The sequence below is a fragment of the Zosterops lateralis genome (assembly GCF_965231275.1).
Source record: "Zosterops lateralis genome assembly, chromosome: 2".
NCBI classification, from domain to species: domain Eukaryota; kingdom Metazoa; phylum Chordata; class Aves; order Passeriformes; family Zosteropidae; genus Zosterops; species Zosterops lateralis.
Window position 1 is genome coordinate 32352227 of NC_139763.1, and position 18192 is coordinate 32370418.

An 18192-nucleotide genomic window follows, 5' to 3' on the forward strand; every position below is an offset into this window, starting at 1 on the left:
TTGAGTCCTTTACAGACAACCCTTGCAAAAAACAAAGCAGTCTGTAGAACAGACTGTCTGTCTTTGAAAATAGTCTAAACTATGATTCAGCAAGTACTGTGTACAAGTAGTTTTTAATTAGCAATTCATAGGACTCCTGATAGTCTAGTTCAGGACTGAATTAAGTTCAGTGTTACTTGAATGAACAGGTACTGTACAGAATCCAAACAGTGATCCATGGACTTTCTTTAGATCCAGGGATGTAAAGGCAAAATAATAATTCTTGTAATTTCTTTATACCTACTAGTCTCCATTGGTTGTAAACAAATGCTTGTTTTCTCAGGCAGCGGAGAATTATTGTCCTATGTGTAGGGGATTTTTCTGGATCTGAAGCTGAGTATAGAAACAAAAAAGAAGGTTGAGGGTTGCACATACGGTGAAAGCAGTAGAATTTCCAAGCTACAGAACCTACTTCACCTCAAGCTTCATGCCAGCATATCAAGAAAATAGCATGAGACTAGACAGTGAGCTTGAATAGGAGACTTTAAAGATCTTGATTATTCCAGTACTTGAGAAGATTTCATTGAAGATGAAATGAAGATAGTTTTGCATTGTTCCTTCTGAGACCTTAGGGTTTTTTTTGGTGTGGAAAGCAGACATCCTTGTTTGCTTTTCAGGGGACAGTATTATTTTTATTTTTGGCCTTTGCCAGCAGTGATTATGGAATAAGTATGAACAGTTTTCTTACCTTAGAGATGCAGCAAGAAAAAGGTTTCCATGACAACTGTTCATTAACGAAAGGCTGACCTGTTGTTTTCAGTTCTGTGCAATCTGTCAGTTTCACCTGAGTTACTTCAAAGAGGTTAATTTAATAAACTACCCATCCAGGTTCATATTCAGAAAAAAGATAATGGCTTGGGAGATTGTCTAAATTATGCTATTAATTCTGGGGGAAACCTTCCCAGTAGAATCATGTAAATATATGTTGTAGGTCGTTGCATATAAACACAGGTTTGCAAGTCATGGAGTTTTGACTCAGTGCTTTGCTCAAAAGAGTCAGATTCAGCCAACAAAACCATCTTTCTTTGGTCTAAAATAAGAAAAAATTTATAGGGTTATTGTGCTTTGGTTTTGTCTTCAGATTTTGAAATTTGGGGGTTGAAATAAAAGCCATTTTGAAACAAGTGAATTCTTTCAGTGTGAAAGTTAAAGTATTTTATTCAGAAAATGGAAAAACATTTTGGCAATTAAAAAATTTCACTGTGATTTCTATCAGCTGAATCTGTCAAATTTCACTTGACTTCATGAGTAGTTTTCATTGTTATCAAAGTTTGTATAGTATTTCAAGTTTAGTATTTGCTAAAAACACATTCCATTCTGTTTTTTGTCTTTAAAAGGATAATGAGTGTTTATGCTTGTCTGCCCCTTCTATTCTATACAAAGTATTTTATAAACTATATTAAATATTCATGTTGCAAATTTTGCTGTTTGTACTTGAAATTATTCTCAGAATTTGTAAGGCAATGTTGACATGGGCTCCTACACAGTGGGGCCCTGCTGAACTTTTGTACCTTGATTTGTGTAACATCATTGACAACAATCATGGTGTTACAGCACTTGGAGAGGGTCATCACTTCCCTGTCTGTCAGCTTTCAAACTTCACCTGGAAATGACAAGTGCCCAGATATCCCTGCTCAGAATTATGGGCAGGGATTTACCTCATCAATCTCTGGCAAGATACTTTCACTGACATGTTCCCATTGTCTTTAGCTTTTAAGTGATTTTATGATTAATTTCTTATTAGGAGCTTTGATGTGGTCTGGCCCTGATGTGACAGATTTATTAATCAGACAGATGATGTCCTTTGAAAGAGAAGGTGATATAAGGTCACACCATTGCTCTTAAAAAAAATTATTTATACTGTTGCAATTTGGAATCCAGCTATGGTGAGATGATTCAAACACAAATAAAGCATCACTTCAAAATGTTCTCAATTAAATAATTCTTTTTTTGCTCTATTTTCTGATTTTTTGTCATATTACCACAACAAGGTTTTAGTTTAATGTAAATTGAACCTCATCCATGTTTTTCTCATCTATATCCTGATCTCAGATGGGCACCTGGGGAAGCGTCCCACTCTATCACAAGCATTGAAGACGATTTTGGGGAAAGTAACATTCTTCTCCACTTCTTCCTTGGACTTTTTTTTTTTGTTTGTTTGTTTATATTTAGCATCAGGACATTGATATGTAAAGCAGCTTTTCTTTTATGAACTACTGAATAAGAGGCTGAAAGATGGTGGGACTTTGGACTGAGAGTTTGAAAGGCATCTTTCCTCCTCTTGTCATCCATTTCTACCCTTTTTCTCTGCTTTTTGAAGATCTTCTTGCAGTTGTATTTGTTATTATTTTATAATGAAGTTGACTTCTGTAGGTGTTGTATTGGAAGATTTGAAAAATATTGAAGTCCCTGATTCTGATGAACCTCATTAGGGGACCAATGTCCACCTTGTTTGCTCTTTGGTGGTCAGTGTGATGGTGAGAAATATCTCTCTACAGCTTAACTACTCTTAATTCCTTACAAAATAAACTCCTCCAGAATAAGAGCGTTAAATACATTTGAATATCTACTCTCACACCTGTATGCCACAATTAGATGCTAGAAAGTATGAGAGTGTTTTAAGGCACTAAAACCTGGAATATGGCCATGCACTAGACATATTTGTTTCCTGACTTACATTATTACAATTAGTTGTTTGACAGTATCGATTTAATTAGAATTACTTTGTAGTTAGAGGCCTTAGTTTGTAACTTCTGCATAACGGGATTGTATAATTTTAGAAGAACTGACTGGAAACTGTTTTTTAATTCTGACTTTTGTGATGCTTAGATTTTTCTTTCTGCAGCTTCCAGTGGTCCTTCTGACTGTTCCGAGCCTCGGCATTCAGTCATTCAAAGAGTTGTATGATAAATGATATCTGTATCTTTTATTGTATAATAGATGTTACCATTGGCCCGTGCTAGCAGTGACAAGAAGGGGATTGCATTAACTAATCCTTTGGCAGTGAATCTTGGTGCCTATAAAGAGAAGCTGGAACAAGCAATTAAATCCTATGAGAGGCAAGTCTACTCATCAGAAATTTATCATGGTTGCAGTCATGTTTCAGATTTTTCCTCAGGTATTTCCTCACACATGCTTTGCTCAATACTGGTAATTCTACATGTTGACCCACTTTAATCCACCATTAACATGTAGGAGAAATTTTATTTTCTTAAAAACAAACAAACAAACCAACAAAAAAACCCTCACTGAATGTAAAAACAGATAATAGGCAAGGAGATAAATAACAATATGTTGCTCATATTATGTTTGTTCAGTGACAAAAGCAAAATTCTTTTACTTTTTGGGAGCAAACCTGAAATGAGTCATCTCTCAGGAGGAATTGCCCATAAATATACAATACAAGCCAGACTTTTAATTTAAAATGAAGCTCCTATATCCATAGGCTGACACTTAAATTAAGGACCTGCTTTTTGCTGCCAGCTCTCTATCACCCAGCTATGCATGCAAGAATATAATTGAGGCACCAATAAGAAACTGACAATTTGTATTTGGTTGGGTTTGTTTGGTTGATTGGTTGGTTTTGGTTTTTTTGAGCAGCTTAAGTACTGTACTTTTTAATTAAACCTTAGTAAAATCTCAACAGCAGAAAAGAGGAAAAAAACATTAGATCTCTAAGCTACTTCTTTCCATAATCCAACTTTGTGCATTTTTTTTGAAATAATGCAATTATTTGACTATGGTGTAATTCGGTAATCATATGAGAGCTTTGACTGGAATTATTTAAAGAAATATTTTTAAGCTGTATTCTAATAACATTTCCAAATGCAATTATTTTATATGACCAAAACCCCCTTGATGACAAGTGTTTAGTCCTTGTTTTTTGATTAATTCCACAGGGGGTCTTTAAAGCTTGAGATTATTTTCCTTGGTAGCTATATGATCATACCAGTTCGTTCTAAAGCATGATATAGCTTTATTTTTCAATCCTATTGTCTTTTGTAGTAAAATCAAGAATTTTGATTTGAAAATGCTGTTTGCTATGACTAGTATTAATGGAGTTCAGTGAATAGAAGGCCCTTGTTTTGTTTGTTCTGTCACTGAGACAACACTTGTTATCAGGCTGATGAAGAATTCATAGAAATTGATTTGTCACTCATTTTAATAGAAGTTTTAAGTGGTGTGTTTGTGATGGTGAATTCTGAAAGAAATCAAGTTTTTCATTGCTGTGCCATACCATTGAATATTTTACATGTACTGACTTTGATTTTAAGGGAAAAAAATTGTTTTCTGGTTAAACTCTGATAGCATTTCCACAGTCTCCTTAAAACTTTGGTGATAAAGATTGCTGTTTACTTCTGTTTACCAACAGAGATCAATGAATCAGTGTATTTACAATAGTAGGATTGAGTTCCTACTTCCGTGAAAAAGAGATTTAGAAGACAAATCTGCCTGAAGATCCTTGTAATTGACAATATAAAAGAGAGATCTCTTTGCTTTTCCTCTACATGTGAAACCGCAAGCCAGTCAAATTTTATTTTTTTTCTCTAGATGTCACAGCCCTTTTCTAGTAACTGAATTTCCAAAAGCTGCAGTTCAGCTTTGTAAATAGTGGTTGGTCAGAACTTTATTCTGTCATATGTAGATGAAACAAATACATCATGGCATCCAGGTTTCAAGCACACATGCCCCTATTTTCCCCAGGTGCAGATTGAGTTTAGCATCAGATTTAGAGGGAGAAAAGTGGTGAGGGCAGAATTTTTGTGGTCTGACAAAGAGAATATACAGTATTAAAGGAGAAAAACATTGAAAGCTTCATAATGCGTATGACTTTGTATAGCCAGAAGCTTTTATTACCAACTTAGTTATGAGTGTACAGATTTAGAAGGATGAAATAGGCATTGGAGCATGCTGAGACTGTATATTGAGAATGAACTAAGTAGTTTGTATTCAAAAAATGCTGGGATTTAGTTTCTGGTAGATAAAATGAATCATCAAGAATTTAGTATTCAGAATCTGGTGTTAATGTGCTTTTTTTGTACATGCATCAGTAAATCTGACAAGACTACTTGTAGTCAATCAGGTTGCAATCTCAATTTTATCTTAGCAATGAAATTGTTTTCATATCCAAAGGAAATTTGGGAACTTTTTTCTAGAATTGCAGTAATTAGGATCATCAGTAAAGATTTATTTCTATAGCTGAAATGAAGTAGTTGAGTGATGACTTGTTTGGGGTGTTAATAGAGAAAACCATAAGCTAGATGATCTTATAAGAGTTTAAAATTTATGTCTTAAAAAGCAGAAGCAGAAAGTTTAGTGATGCTTTTAAAAGATCTCAGAACTGCATTGCTTTGGGATAATCACTTTTGTTTTCCTGTCAGTAGTTTTTCTTCATAGCCAGAGTTTAATGAATTAGAAACACGAATGGCACAACTGAGGGGTAATCTTAGCAGGGGAAAGAAAATAGAAATTAGCATTACTACATTCAGACTGCATTTACTGAAAATGTTTAATTGGAGGAACTGTGCAGCTTAACTGGCATTTAATCAGTTTTGTTATTTGATTTAACTTGCTGGTGCTGAAGACAACCATCCATAGAAAATCCTGGCAGGAAGCAGCAGTGATTGTCATTAAACCTTCTATGACCCTGAAATACTCATGCTGTTATTTGATGGAAGATAGTGTTTTCCCATCTTCTTTGCAGTTGATAATTTCATAGCTGAATGATACGGATACAATTTGATGATACAGTGTGCTTGGAATACAAATCAGTGCAGATATCTTAAGAAACTGTGTTTATTTGCTAGTTTTGAGATGATCAGCTGCACAAGGAACTGCATTCCCTCAAAAACTATTTTCCTTTCTTTAATAGACGCCTGAACCTAGTTATTTGGAGAGCACTATCTCAGGAGGAAAGAGACAAGTAAGCTATCACTTTTGGTTTTCTAATGTACCTCTGAAGGGCTGGTCATAAATATTTGGTAGATTTTTATCACTACTTCTATAACCAACTGGTTTAATTTTCAAATATTTCATAAATATACCTTGCTTTTAAAAATGTATATATGTCATGGAGTAATATTAAATTCTGGATCTCCTTTTTGTGGTGCTGATTATTTTTAAAGGAAAGGACTCGCATTCCATTTGAATGTTCCTTCTCTGTCCTTAATCAGTGTCAAGTGCAGAGCCTTGGGAGGGCAGCATGTCATTGCTTTTGACATCAAAGTAAATCTCTCATCCCATAAAGAGTTCTCTAGTGGCTGGTTTGTTAAGGTGTAATAGGCACCTTAAAAGCATGTACTGGAACTGTATATCACTCTGCAAGATTGTACTATATTAACTAGCCTATTTTTTTATACTGATATAGAAAATTAATTGCTGTATAAACATCAGTGAAGTTCGCATCTGTTTGTGCCAGAGAATAAAGTGAAGATCAATTAATGAAAACTGAATGGACCTCAAATTTTTCTTCATTGAAAAATGGGAAGGAAAACTAGAATGTTTTTAAGACATCAGCTAATACATAAAAACCCCACAGTTCTATCATTAATAAGGAGAATTAAAATCTCATTCTGGCGCAGAAAGGAAATGAAGACTCTTACACAAAACAGCATGTGATGAAAAACAAGGGAAATAGATGTCTCTTGATAGACAATAAGTTGCAGAGTATAGAAATTTGACAGGGTGTAATCCAAAATGTTTAATTATTGATAACATATGGCCAATTATGCATGTAATGAAAAAAGTGTTGTAGCAGTTGCACAGTCTATTGCTAGAGGAGCATATTAATCATTAATATTGGTGCATAGATATTAAAATATTTGACTTATATTTCAGAAATTATAGCTCAGCCATTTGAATTTCTCTGTAGCTGACTTTCTATAAGATACAGTTATACCAGACATGATTGTTCAACCAAGCACAGCAGTATCTGGATGAAATGCAAGAATTTGCAGCATAGAGAAGATAAATTGAGCAATTCCGATTCTTTATTCTGCCTCCACAATTTGTGACTCTATCTGCAAAGCACTAATGTAATTAAAATTTTTCCTAATTGTGATTATTAGTTTCTTAAAAAATATATATTTTTTTCAGATTTAAAGAGGATGGGCCAGTCCAATATACACAGCATAAAGAAGCTTTGCTGGAGGCTTTAGAGAATTTGGGATGGCCAGTTCCCTATGAAGATGTAAAATTGTTAGAAGATGAGATATTGACAGCATTAACACATATACAACAAGCCTCTGATTTTCAGGAAGCTGTCAAAAAGGAAACTGAGAAAAGCTCAAAATCACACATAAACAACAATAAAAAGGTAATACATGGGAAGGGATTTTTTCCCCTTAGATATTCCTCTTCACTATGTACTTCTGTAATATTTTTTCCATGATCATAGGGGATAAAGTATACATGATGCTAAACAAAATGGATAGAGGAAAGAAGGTAGTTAAAAAGGGAGCAAGCTTTCAATTGCTTTCAAATACTTTTTTTAGATATTGGGGAAGTAGAAGTTCTGAAGCTTCAGAGAGAGCCACAGAAACTGAAGCTCTTAGAAATGAATTGCAGCAAAGGATCTTTGTTTCTGCTGCAATGATGGCAGGAAAGAGAAAGAACAGCTATACTAAAGGCAATTTAGAGACAAGATTGTGGTTGGGTTAATATCTGATGAACAGGACTGAAAGATCTTGTAATATTGGAGTAATTCACTATAATCTTCCATGGTACATTTCTTGTTAAAGAAAATATAGAGAGAAGAGGTGGGATTCAACTTCATTTTTGTAGACTAAAATTCAACTTTCCCTGAAATGGGGGTATACATAAACAGGTGGGCAATATCACAGCATTGTGAACTGAGTCAGTGGCATCTGGAGCTCATTCTGAAGTGGACACCCGCTTTTGGCTAGGTAGTGAGAGGTTTTTTCCTCCATTTCATTAATACATTAGTCTAGCTACTCTGAAACTGTGATCGAAGTTACTGTTTTTGTATATATGTGTGTGTGTGCTTTCTGTTGTTTTTGAATTTTTAAATTCCATTAACACTGCACATTTGAAAACATGTTAATGTCTTCAAAAAACAGATGATCTTGATTAATTTCATATTAGTTTGAAAATACTACATTGCTGTTACAGCTATTTTGATTATTGATTTATCTATGCCATATAATGTACCAATGCAAGAACAGCAGAAGCATGTTTATATTTCATTTGTTGAGTGTAATTTTACTGTTGCTGTGGAACAACCAGTGTGTGCTCTCAGACATGATGTGATTAACATTGTGCAATCACTTATCCTGAGTCAACCTGCTTTAGGGGTCTAATCAGAGTAGCATCTTCAGTAATTGCTAATCTGCAACTGAAAGGCTTCAAGAGTGAGAGACAGAAATGCAGATGTAATTAGAATTCTGTTTATGTGGTAAAAAACAGTGGGAAAAAATGAAGAAAAATGGAGGGCCTTTTTAAACTGTTGTTGAAGGTTTTGCCAACTGCGATGTCTGCCCACAAAACAGGTATAGAGAAATAAACTGCCAACTGAAATACACTACAGTGAGGAAATAGCTGATATGGCACTGAATGAAAATTATCATTGTGACATCATAGAAAAATCACAATTATTCTGAAACTCTATACAACAAAGCACTTTTGAATTTCCTGATGATTTTTTTCACTGAATTTTAAATAAAACACCTTTGTTTTTAGCTCTTTCTTTTTAGGCTCTTTCATAAAAACGGGCTAGGACCATGCAGAATGGGCTTGCTCCCACTGGCACCCAGGGAAGAGTGGTAGTTGCTTGACTCTGAAGGTGTCAGGATTATGAAAAGTTTGAGCCAAGATACATGGAGATCTGTGGGTGTTCTTCATGTCTATTCTCACTTATAGTAGGAAAGTGCGAAGACTATTATTTTTGAAAGGGAATTAAATAATGTAGTGGCTATTGAACGAAGTAAACAATGTCTCCTTCACCCATTGTGGTTTAATGCATTGCCTTCAAAAGAAGTAGAGAGAAACATAGTAAAATCCCTGAGAATCAGATGGGGCTCTTTTGTATAAAATACTGAATGCCAGAAATGGCTGCTCTAACAGTGTCTGGGTCAATCCTGCTGAACACCTAAAAGCTGTGTGAGAGAAAAGAAAGGTGGATTTGAATTTAGACACTGTTTCTGAGCCACCTGAATTCTGCATGACTTGGAATTCTCATTGTGGATGCTTGTGTTGTCTTTAGTATTTGGATTAATGTGGAGTGCTGGAAGTTGCCCAAGTTATTAGTCAAGCATTACAAATTAGTTGGTAATAAATATTCAGCAGCAGCTGTCCTTTTGGAGCCTGAGGAATTAAGTAAATGCTTTACCCAAATACCTTTTTGTGTCTGTGGAACTGGAGGTCTGCTCTCAAATCAGCCCTTGTTGAGTTATACTTCAAGCAGTCAGTTAAGCACTGTGAAGAGCCTCTGGTTTAGTCTGAGTTTGAAACCCCAAACTGTTGATGTAATTAACATTCTGTAGGGGTAAAGAATGAGCTAGAAAAATCCCATGTATCTCCAATTTAAAATATCTCCTTGCCTCTTTTATGTGTTTTGCTTATTTTTAGCAAAATTATTTTTTTTCTCGGGTTGTTTGTGATTTTTGAGGGGACGTTTGAAAAAAGAGATTGTGATAATTATAATGAAACTGAGAATAAACAATTTAGTCAAAGTTACTAATATATTTTCCATCATTATAGACTATTAGGGAAAATTAAGTATCAAATCAAATATATTTTTTAAAGAAAAAAGTGTTATCAGAAAAAGAAGCAAGTCATACACACCTTAGCAAGCAGGGGTTTTATTAAGAATCTGTGAGTTATGGTAGTTTTTCAGAACATAGTGTTGATCTGTGGAAAAGTTTGAGATTTCAAGTTGCATATTTTTATCATTCAGAAGAACCATGTAAGAGATGGATGCCTGCAAGTAGGTAGGTTAATAAATATTTTAAAAGTTAATAGTCAAACTGATTTATTTAATGGTGAAAATAAATGCCACAATTTTCATTTAGTGGTGAAACTGATTTATTATAAGCAAGTTTTGCACTTGTTTGTAATTTATGTTTAGGAACATTATTGTGAGCAGAATGTCAAAAATAATTAGTATATAAAGAACCAAAACTAGTGGGGCAGAATAATGGGCAGCGGCAGGTCTGGAAGATGTGGTATAATATTTTGCTAAAATGGAATGTTTTTAAATGGTTGAAAATGTCGATTAAGTTTTGAATTTATAGTTTGGAAGTAAACTTTTTTTTTTCCCAGAAACTTGAAGATTTCTTTTAACATTTTTTGATTTTGTATTTGAGTTTTTAATGATTCATCCTGTACAGTGAGGTAGTTCTAATGCAAATGAGATTGCTGTGAAAACTTTTCTATGAGGACAAAAGAAATGTGTAGGACAAATTTTCTTACTCTGAAAAAAGAGTTGATTTTTCCTTACCTCATCTTTTAATATGAATTGTGCAACCTCATGATTTTTTTTTGTAGGAAAATGGTAGCCAGAGTTATAATTCATCAGGGTAAATTTCTGCCTGAACACATGAAAATATAGGTATTGTTATGATCATACAGAACAGGATTTTGTCGTGAAAACTCTTACATGAGTACTTCCTGTAACTGGAACTATTCTAGTTCCTGTAACTGGAAGTATTCTAAAGTATTTCCAGTTTACTGTGTATTCTGTACAGATCTTGTAGCATTACATTGCCTCAATTTTTAAATAATTCCAAAGAATAGATTTAGGCTGTCTGCATTAGCTGTTGTGTCAAATTACAGAGATTTGAAGAACAAAGTGGGGAGCTGAAGGCTAAGACAAGACAAAAATGTCAAATATATGCAACTCAGAAAAGCCAAAAGGTAATTGCAAGATCAGATGTCACAGGATTTTATTATCCAGGTAGATATATTTTTGTCCACATTTTCAATAATATTTAGTGTTTCTTAATACTGATAAAACATAAGTTATGGTCATAATCAAGTACTTCTTTCTTAGTGACATTTAATATTACATGTGCATATTAATGAAAAATGAATGTATATTTTGTATGTGCAATATACATGTATAAATGTACATATATATACATTTATAAGAAGGCATTCATTTTGTAAATTTGGAGAGCAATGATATGTTTGTCTATGAAAAGTATGGAAGGAAACTGTAAGCCAAGCTTTTGCACGTATCTAAAAAGATCACTAAATACTGCTGCATTTTTGTTGAATTTTAAGCCAGAATGGTTAGTAGGTAAAACTCAGTTCTGTTATATCTTAAGAAAAATATTTTCCATGTGTATGTGTTTATCTTTGTATTACCTTTACTTGTTTGGTTGAGCTCTTTTTCAATTACATATTTTTAATTGTGGCAGCAGTTTTCTTATGTTAACTGTCAGTTTTATTATGTTAACCTGATCAGCTTGCAAATTTCAGACCTGTGCTTGAAAAAGACTTAATTTTCTTTTTATAGCATTATTAAGAATGGTTACCCTGAGGCAGGGTTTTTAGGTACAAATGTTTTCATTGCCCTGGCATAGCTTACAGTAGCTAAACGAAAATGCAGAATGTATAGTATTAGATATATTTGATCTCAGTGATGTGTGACAGCCTACAGGATTTTTTTACAAAATAATTACTACAAGGGGTGAAAGAAAAACAATCTGAATATTTTATTCTGTTGTTTCTAAGGAACTGTGATAAAGAATATCAGTTCTACCTGTGTACTTGTTCACTTCAGCAATGGTGGGAGCTGTGATGTCCCTGTCGAGTTCACTATACCTGTGGGAGGTGCTATGCCATGCCCACATCTGCAGGTGAAAAACTGTATTTTTTCGTGATTGCAGATATGCATTTTATATTTTGTTTATTTGCTCAGACCTATAATAAATTATAGATTTTTTAAAAAAATCTTTTAAATACAATTATTTATTTTGAAGAAGAGTGTTTCATTATAGTAATATTGTGCTACTTCAACATGAAGCTTTTCACTTGTTTGCAGCTTGTTTTCGTTGTAATTCTGTTTCTTTGTTTATTAAAATTATATGTTCTAAATTAATCTATATTGTTTTCTTTATAAAACATGAATATTTTCCCAGCCATAGAAGGGTGAGCTATTTATTAGTAGAGTTAATTTTTCCTAGCACATAGATTATAAATGTCAGAGAGCCTTATATACTTAATGTGATTTACAGCAGGTTTTACCCATTTGGTTTCCACAGCATGTTTTAAATCCAGCAAATAACCATATACTAAGGCAAATAATAGTAATAAAAAGATTATAATCCCTATTCCATTTCTGGTTTTCTTTTAAATTTATCAGCTGGCTATCTGTAATCACAGCTGAGTTTTTTTGGTGATTCTTATTTTACACACCGGAACGGTGATGGTTGTATAGAGGATACAGCATGGATCCTTGAATAAAAGAGACATGTTTATAATTAATTGCTACTTATAAACCCAGAGATACACCTTTTTTTTCAGTTTGAGATGAAGGCAAATCCTGATATGGTAGCTCCTGATAGTTCTGTAACTTCTGTATCCAACTCTAGAGACCTGCAGAATTTAATATAATATTGTGACTTCTGTTTTAATTTTAAAAACAGTTTTGGATGAATCGGTTACGTCTGGAATTATCTAAAATTCCCACGGTTGGTTTAAAAGCTTGTTGAAAGTGTTAAAATTTGCATAAAATCCAAGGGAATGCACTGTTTGTAAGAGTTTCCTCATTCAGTTCAGCTTGCTAGCTAAGCCCAGGTACATTTAGTAGAGCTTGGTCCTTTATTTTTGTTTTGTGTTCTCTCCCTGATTCAGTGGAAATTGCACGATGAGAGCACACAAGGACCAAGTTCTTTTATTTCAATGGTCCATATTAAATCGTGGTGACATGATAGAATGATGATTCATGTAAAAATACCTTAGTAGTTACACTTTATATATTGTAAACTTCAGAAGTTACATTGTTCTTGCATTGATCCTTCCCTGGTGTGCAGGTTGGAGACTCTGTGTTTGCCAGAACTGGGACGCAGACAAAAAATGAGTATTACATACCTGCCATTGTCATAGCAACACCAGAGAGAGTGGAAACAAGTGACAAACTCTACACAGTACTGATGTTCAACAACAGGGAAGTAAGTAACCCTAGAAGATGATACAAGTCTGATGATTTTACCATTATTCTGTTTTTGAAGAGGTAGATAGAATTTTCCAGGCTAATGAGTTCCCTATTCCAACCTAAGTCTCCAGCTAACCAGAGTAAATCAGATTTCAGAGTGCAACGAACAGCTCATGTAATAAACCTGAACAAAGAAATTCTGTAGGATAATTTATTCTTAAATCATACTCTGTTCTTTTTCCTTCAGTAAATTTGGTGGCTTTCACAAGTTCCATGCTTCTAAAATAAGAGACATAGGGAGTTTTAACATAGTCAGTACAGTCTGAAAATAATTCCATTATGTTTATTTGGTTTGTTTTTTGTTTGTAAGCATTATGATAATTTTACTGCATTTTTCATAGCGTGCATTAACGAAAATTTACTTTGTACTTGAAACTTTTATATTAATTATCTTTATTAAGAGCTGATTACAGTTACATTTTAACACTTGACATTTTATGCATATGTATCTTCATTGCTTTTGAGATTTCAGGTTAAATTAGATGAATGTTGATTGTGTTATTGCAGAAACACTGTTTAAGAAGCCAGCTCATTAAAATCAGCCAAACCAAGTATGCCTATTCATGTCAGTACATAAGAACGGTGCAGAAGGTGGATCATGAGAAGTGAGTACATTTGAACCTAAAAATACCAATTTTTAAAAAATTTTAATCCTAAATGTTGCACTTTGAGTTCAGCTATACTCTCAGTTTTCCATACATAGTACTCTAACTACAGCTGTTGTGAACTGATTTACTCTACACATGCAGCTAAGTTTATGTGAGAATTTATTTATTTTATTTATTTTCATTCTGGAAACATTGGTGGGATGTGATGGTTTGAAGCTTAATGCCAGAAAGTAGTTAAGGAGATTGCTGAAAGGTGAGATGGAGTTTCTATTTGTTGTAGACCTTATTTTCCTTTTAGGATACTTATTGTTATGTAAAGCTGCACATTCTATGGCAATTTTTTTCTAAGATACTTGTCCATCTTCTGGGCTTAAATCTGGAAAATGATGGAGAGACAAAGTGAGTAAGATAAGTATGAGCCCCTGCTTAGGTTCTGCAGAATTAATGTGCAGCAAGATATGAAGTGTGCATGGAAAATGCAGTGGTTCCAAGTGTTTATGGATTACATTTGCATCTTGTATTAAGTTCTAGTTTAATCCAGTTGAAATTGTGTCACCCTTTAGAGCACTAACAACATCAGACAACCTTAGGATGGACAATAAGATCAGAACAACCAGGGATATTTCTGCAGAATACATTCCCAACCTACAATAATTCGGGATTTAAAAATCCTCTGAAGCAGAATTGGGGTCTCTGTATTAAACAGCCTTGATGGAATTTTCTTCAACGAATTTATGCTCTTCCTTTTTTTGAAACCGTGTGAAACTTCATCATCCATAGCTTTTTCCATGTGGGCTGATCTCTGGATTCACTGAGAATGATAGAGTGAAATGCAACTGAGATTCAAGTCCTGTGATTACCACATATTTTCTAGTAGTAATCCCAGTACAGTTTGGAACTCAACCTTCCACCAGCTTGCAGCCACTGCACACAAACAAATGAATGCCTTCTCTTCACTGAGCAGAATCCCAAATCTGGGAGTACATCAATGCCTTTTCCCAGGCCACACCATTGATGTGACAGTAGCCTCTTCTCACCAAAAAGTAAACCTGAAGACCATGGTTTCCTTCTTAATGCATACAACCAGTTGAAAAAAAGGCAGGTATATAACTGGTTTGAGTTCCGCCAGAATCAGCAGAAATCTTTCCCTTCCACTGAATTGGATTGTATTCTAAATGAGGTACCATATTAAGAAAAGATGTGGTTAAATGCATAAGCAATAAGAATAGTGTCCATTCTTCATGCTCTGTTTCATGAATGCATGCTTTAGTACAAATATTCACTCTCAAAAAAGAGAATTTATTAGCAAGCTGACTTGCCATTTTTATGTACAAATGAGGAGGAAATTCAGTTATGCACTGGCAAACAGAGGGATTATTTGGAGAGTTAACTGAAATGAATACATTAAATGGAGTTTCTATTAGAACCCCTACCCTTTATGAGGGCATGGAAGTGTGCTTTCCAGTGAAACTGGTTATTTTTAATATTTCTAAAATAAATTCCTACCTCCTATGTTCTACTTAGAGGGGGACACCGCAGCATATTGCTCGTGGGTATGCACAGATCTAATGAGAAAGTGCTGAGATTGTTGATAGGAACAATGCAAAAGCATAATTTAATTGTAAAGGTACCCAAAATTCTGAATGCAATATGATATTAGAACCTCAAAAGAGACAAATCCTTTGTGCTAAGTGGTAGTGTAGTAAGGGAAAAAACTAAAAGGCATGTCCCAGGTTCCCATGTTGACAGGAAGTACTCTCTGCCCATAGATCTATTACAATGGCTTGGCTAATTCCAGCTCTGAGTTCTTTGGGATTGTCTTTTAAAGTTTTTGTGGTGTGCATTAAGTGTTATGCTTAATTACCTCATCTTTAAAGGTTTAGATTTTATTATAAGACTTTAGCATTTTTTTTCCTGCCATCACTGTGGAAAGAGATAATTATGGCAGAACAAGCACTCTGCAAATGTAGCTAACAAGTTCCATAAATGCAAAGTAAAACACTGTGATCTGGACCCACACAGAAAAAGGGTCCTTTTTGCTCACATCCTGTCTGGAGTCATAAGATGCAGATAAGATCAAGGGCCAATTCAAGAGCCCTGTTTTAGGGTATCCTTCACTTATTCTGTAAGTAAAAGGGGACCTGAATTGTAGGACATTTATAGCCCTGTCAAATGATCAAGAGTGTGATAAGTCCTTCTCTTGTCAGTACTGTGGAAAGGGGTGAAATCTATGTCTTGTAAAAGAGGTTTTATGAGATATGTGCTTTTAGCTTTGTGAATTTCCTTTTCTGGTTTTCCAGCCTGGATGGTGAGACTACAAAGCCCTGCCCTTGCCCACCTGTGGAAGATGAAGGAGGAGAAGCAAAGAAAAGTATTGTGAAAGAAAAGAGAGAAAAAAAGAAAAAGAAGGCAACGGTAGACAAAAGGCATCCCAGGGAGACGATGTCATACTTTGATAATCTTTTGTCTCCAGAAGTGAAGTAAAACAGAGAGGAAGAAATTCACTGTCTAGCAATAAGGGAGAATTTAGAGGTAAAGATGTAGCTCTGGAAAATTATAAATAATAGGAATTAAGTGTTTGTGATGGGCCTTTAACTATTTCCCACACAAGGAACAGGTTTCTGCATTTCTGGGTGTTAGCCAAGTTAGTTTCCCGTGTCCTATATGATGAAATTCTGTCACCTCCTTTAGAAACTGTTCTTGATGCTTTCTCAGCATGTGTTTTCACAGGAATGGCAAGAAATGAATAAATCACGTTTCAGCATATGCCACCTTAATTTCCCTAACCGTTGTAATAGCAGTGAGGATGCAGTAACACCAAAACTTAGTACCTGCTTGTAAGCAGAGTATATATTCCAGTCCCTCTACTGTTTGTTTTTTGTTAGATTAAAGTTTTGTCTGTATTTTGGGTATTAAATTATTGGACTTGTAGCTCAATGCTTCAGAGGTTAAATTGCTTTTGGTGTATGAGCTGGCTCAGTTAAAGCTGACAGCAGTACCTATACTCCCTGTCACTCTGGAGCAGAGACTGGGCTAGTTTAGGCCTGCCATTACATGTCAGTCAGCTCTTCATTTTCAAGATCCTACTGTCAGTGGAAAGGTAACAGGGGTTTTATCCATGCTTGCTAGATATACCTCCTTATGCCATTTAATATATGTTTTCAACAGCCTCATTATTTATTTACTTCCAGAAGTGATGGGTTACAAATTCACTCAATCATCGTGTTTTCAATCAACTTGTTTTGGCTCATCTGAATGTTCCTTCTGTGTTCTCACTCATCCTTTAAAGATTGCCTTCAAATTCCACTTACAATGCTTATAGTAGGTTTTATGGTGCCCCTTATATAATGGGCATTTTAAGAGTGGACTGATCAGAATTATATGAGATGAGAGGTGTTGGGCTTGTCCAGTGAGAAACTATGGTTTCCAAAGGTGAGGCCATGGCACTGGAAATGCTCAGTTATCCCAGATGCCTTCCTCTTGGACATTTCGAGATGGTGAGGAAATGTGAAATAATCCTAATGTGATCAGCAAGTCTTGTAACTGGTTCCCTGCAACTCGGAGGAAAGATTGCATGAGAGCAGTGGTTTTCTATGCATTTTAGTCCTGCCTAGACTTAGCAAATAATCTCATGGTATTCTAACATGGTTTCAGAGTCATATGCAGGTCAAACATGCTGAAGAAGGTACCTTGTCCTCTTTTTGCAACACCATAAATATTGAATATGGGTGGTTTTTTTTTCTAAAATGTATTTTCATTTACATATCCTTCTGTGTTTTATTAGAAAGGGAAAAATCAGATCTGATAAAGATGTTAAGTAACACTATATGGTCATCCTCACATGATTTCAATAGATATCTCTTTATCCAGTCTCTCTACATGACTGTGTATTTAACTTCTTTGGGTGTAGATAGTTGCCCCATTTTCATACCATGCAAATGTTTGACAGCACTCTGTGTATTTAATTTTGTAAGTTATATCAAATGTGCTACCTGACCCCTGATATACACATCTCTTTGAACTGTGTTAATGCTGGATTTCATTTTAAAGATTAAGAGAATAAAGAAAACAAATTTACCTGGCATTGTTTTTTCCTTCTCAGCTTCCAGTCAAGTATGAAGTATTAGCTTATACTTACTGCTTAGCAGTTCAATATGTGTTGAGCACCAGATCTGTGAGATTCCCCTCTGCAGGTTAACACTTTTCCTTAAAAGTTGTCATATTTGATTGCATTGATTTGGGTAGGTGTTAAATAGCATGGATGAGGAGTTGGAAAGCCCTGCCATTCTAATGGATTATTCAGTTAGTCTATGTGGAGCAAGTATTAAAAATATCAGGTATCTAACAATGGACTTTCCCTTCATGGAG

The 18192-nt window shown here is 34.7% G+C and overlaps 1 protein-coding gene across 1 annotated transcript in view; it reads left to right on the forward strand.

Moving 5' to 3' along the window:
• The window catches only part of VWA3B (von Willebrand factor A domain containing 3B), a 57864-nt gene extending 41123 nt beyond the window's left edge, over window positions 1–16741 (forward strand). The window contains 8 exon segments of the mRNA XM_083855227.1: window positions 2980–3098; window positions 5912–5962; window positions 7135–7354; window positions 10831–10951; window positions 11734–11858; window positions 13035–13172; window positions 13724–13821; window positions 16125–16741. Coding sequence (XP_083711353.1) covers window positions 2980–3098; window positions 5912–5962; window positions 7135–7354; window positions 10831–10951; window positions 11734–11858; window positions 13035–13172; window positions 13724–13821; window positions 16125–16308 — 1056 coding nt within the window. The 3' untranslated portion in view covers window positions 16309–16741.
• The last annotated feature ends 1451 nt before the right edge of the window (window positions 16742–18192 follow it).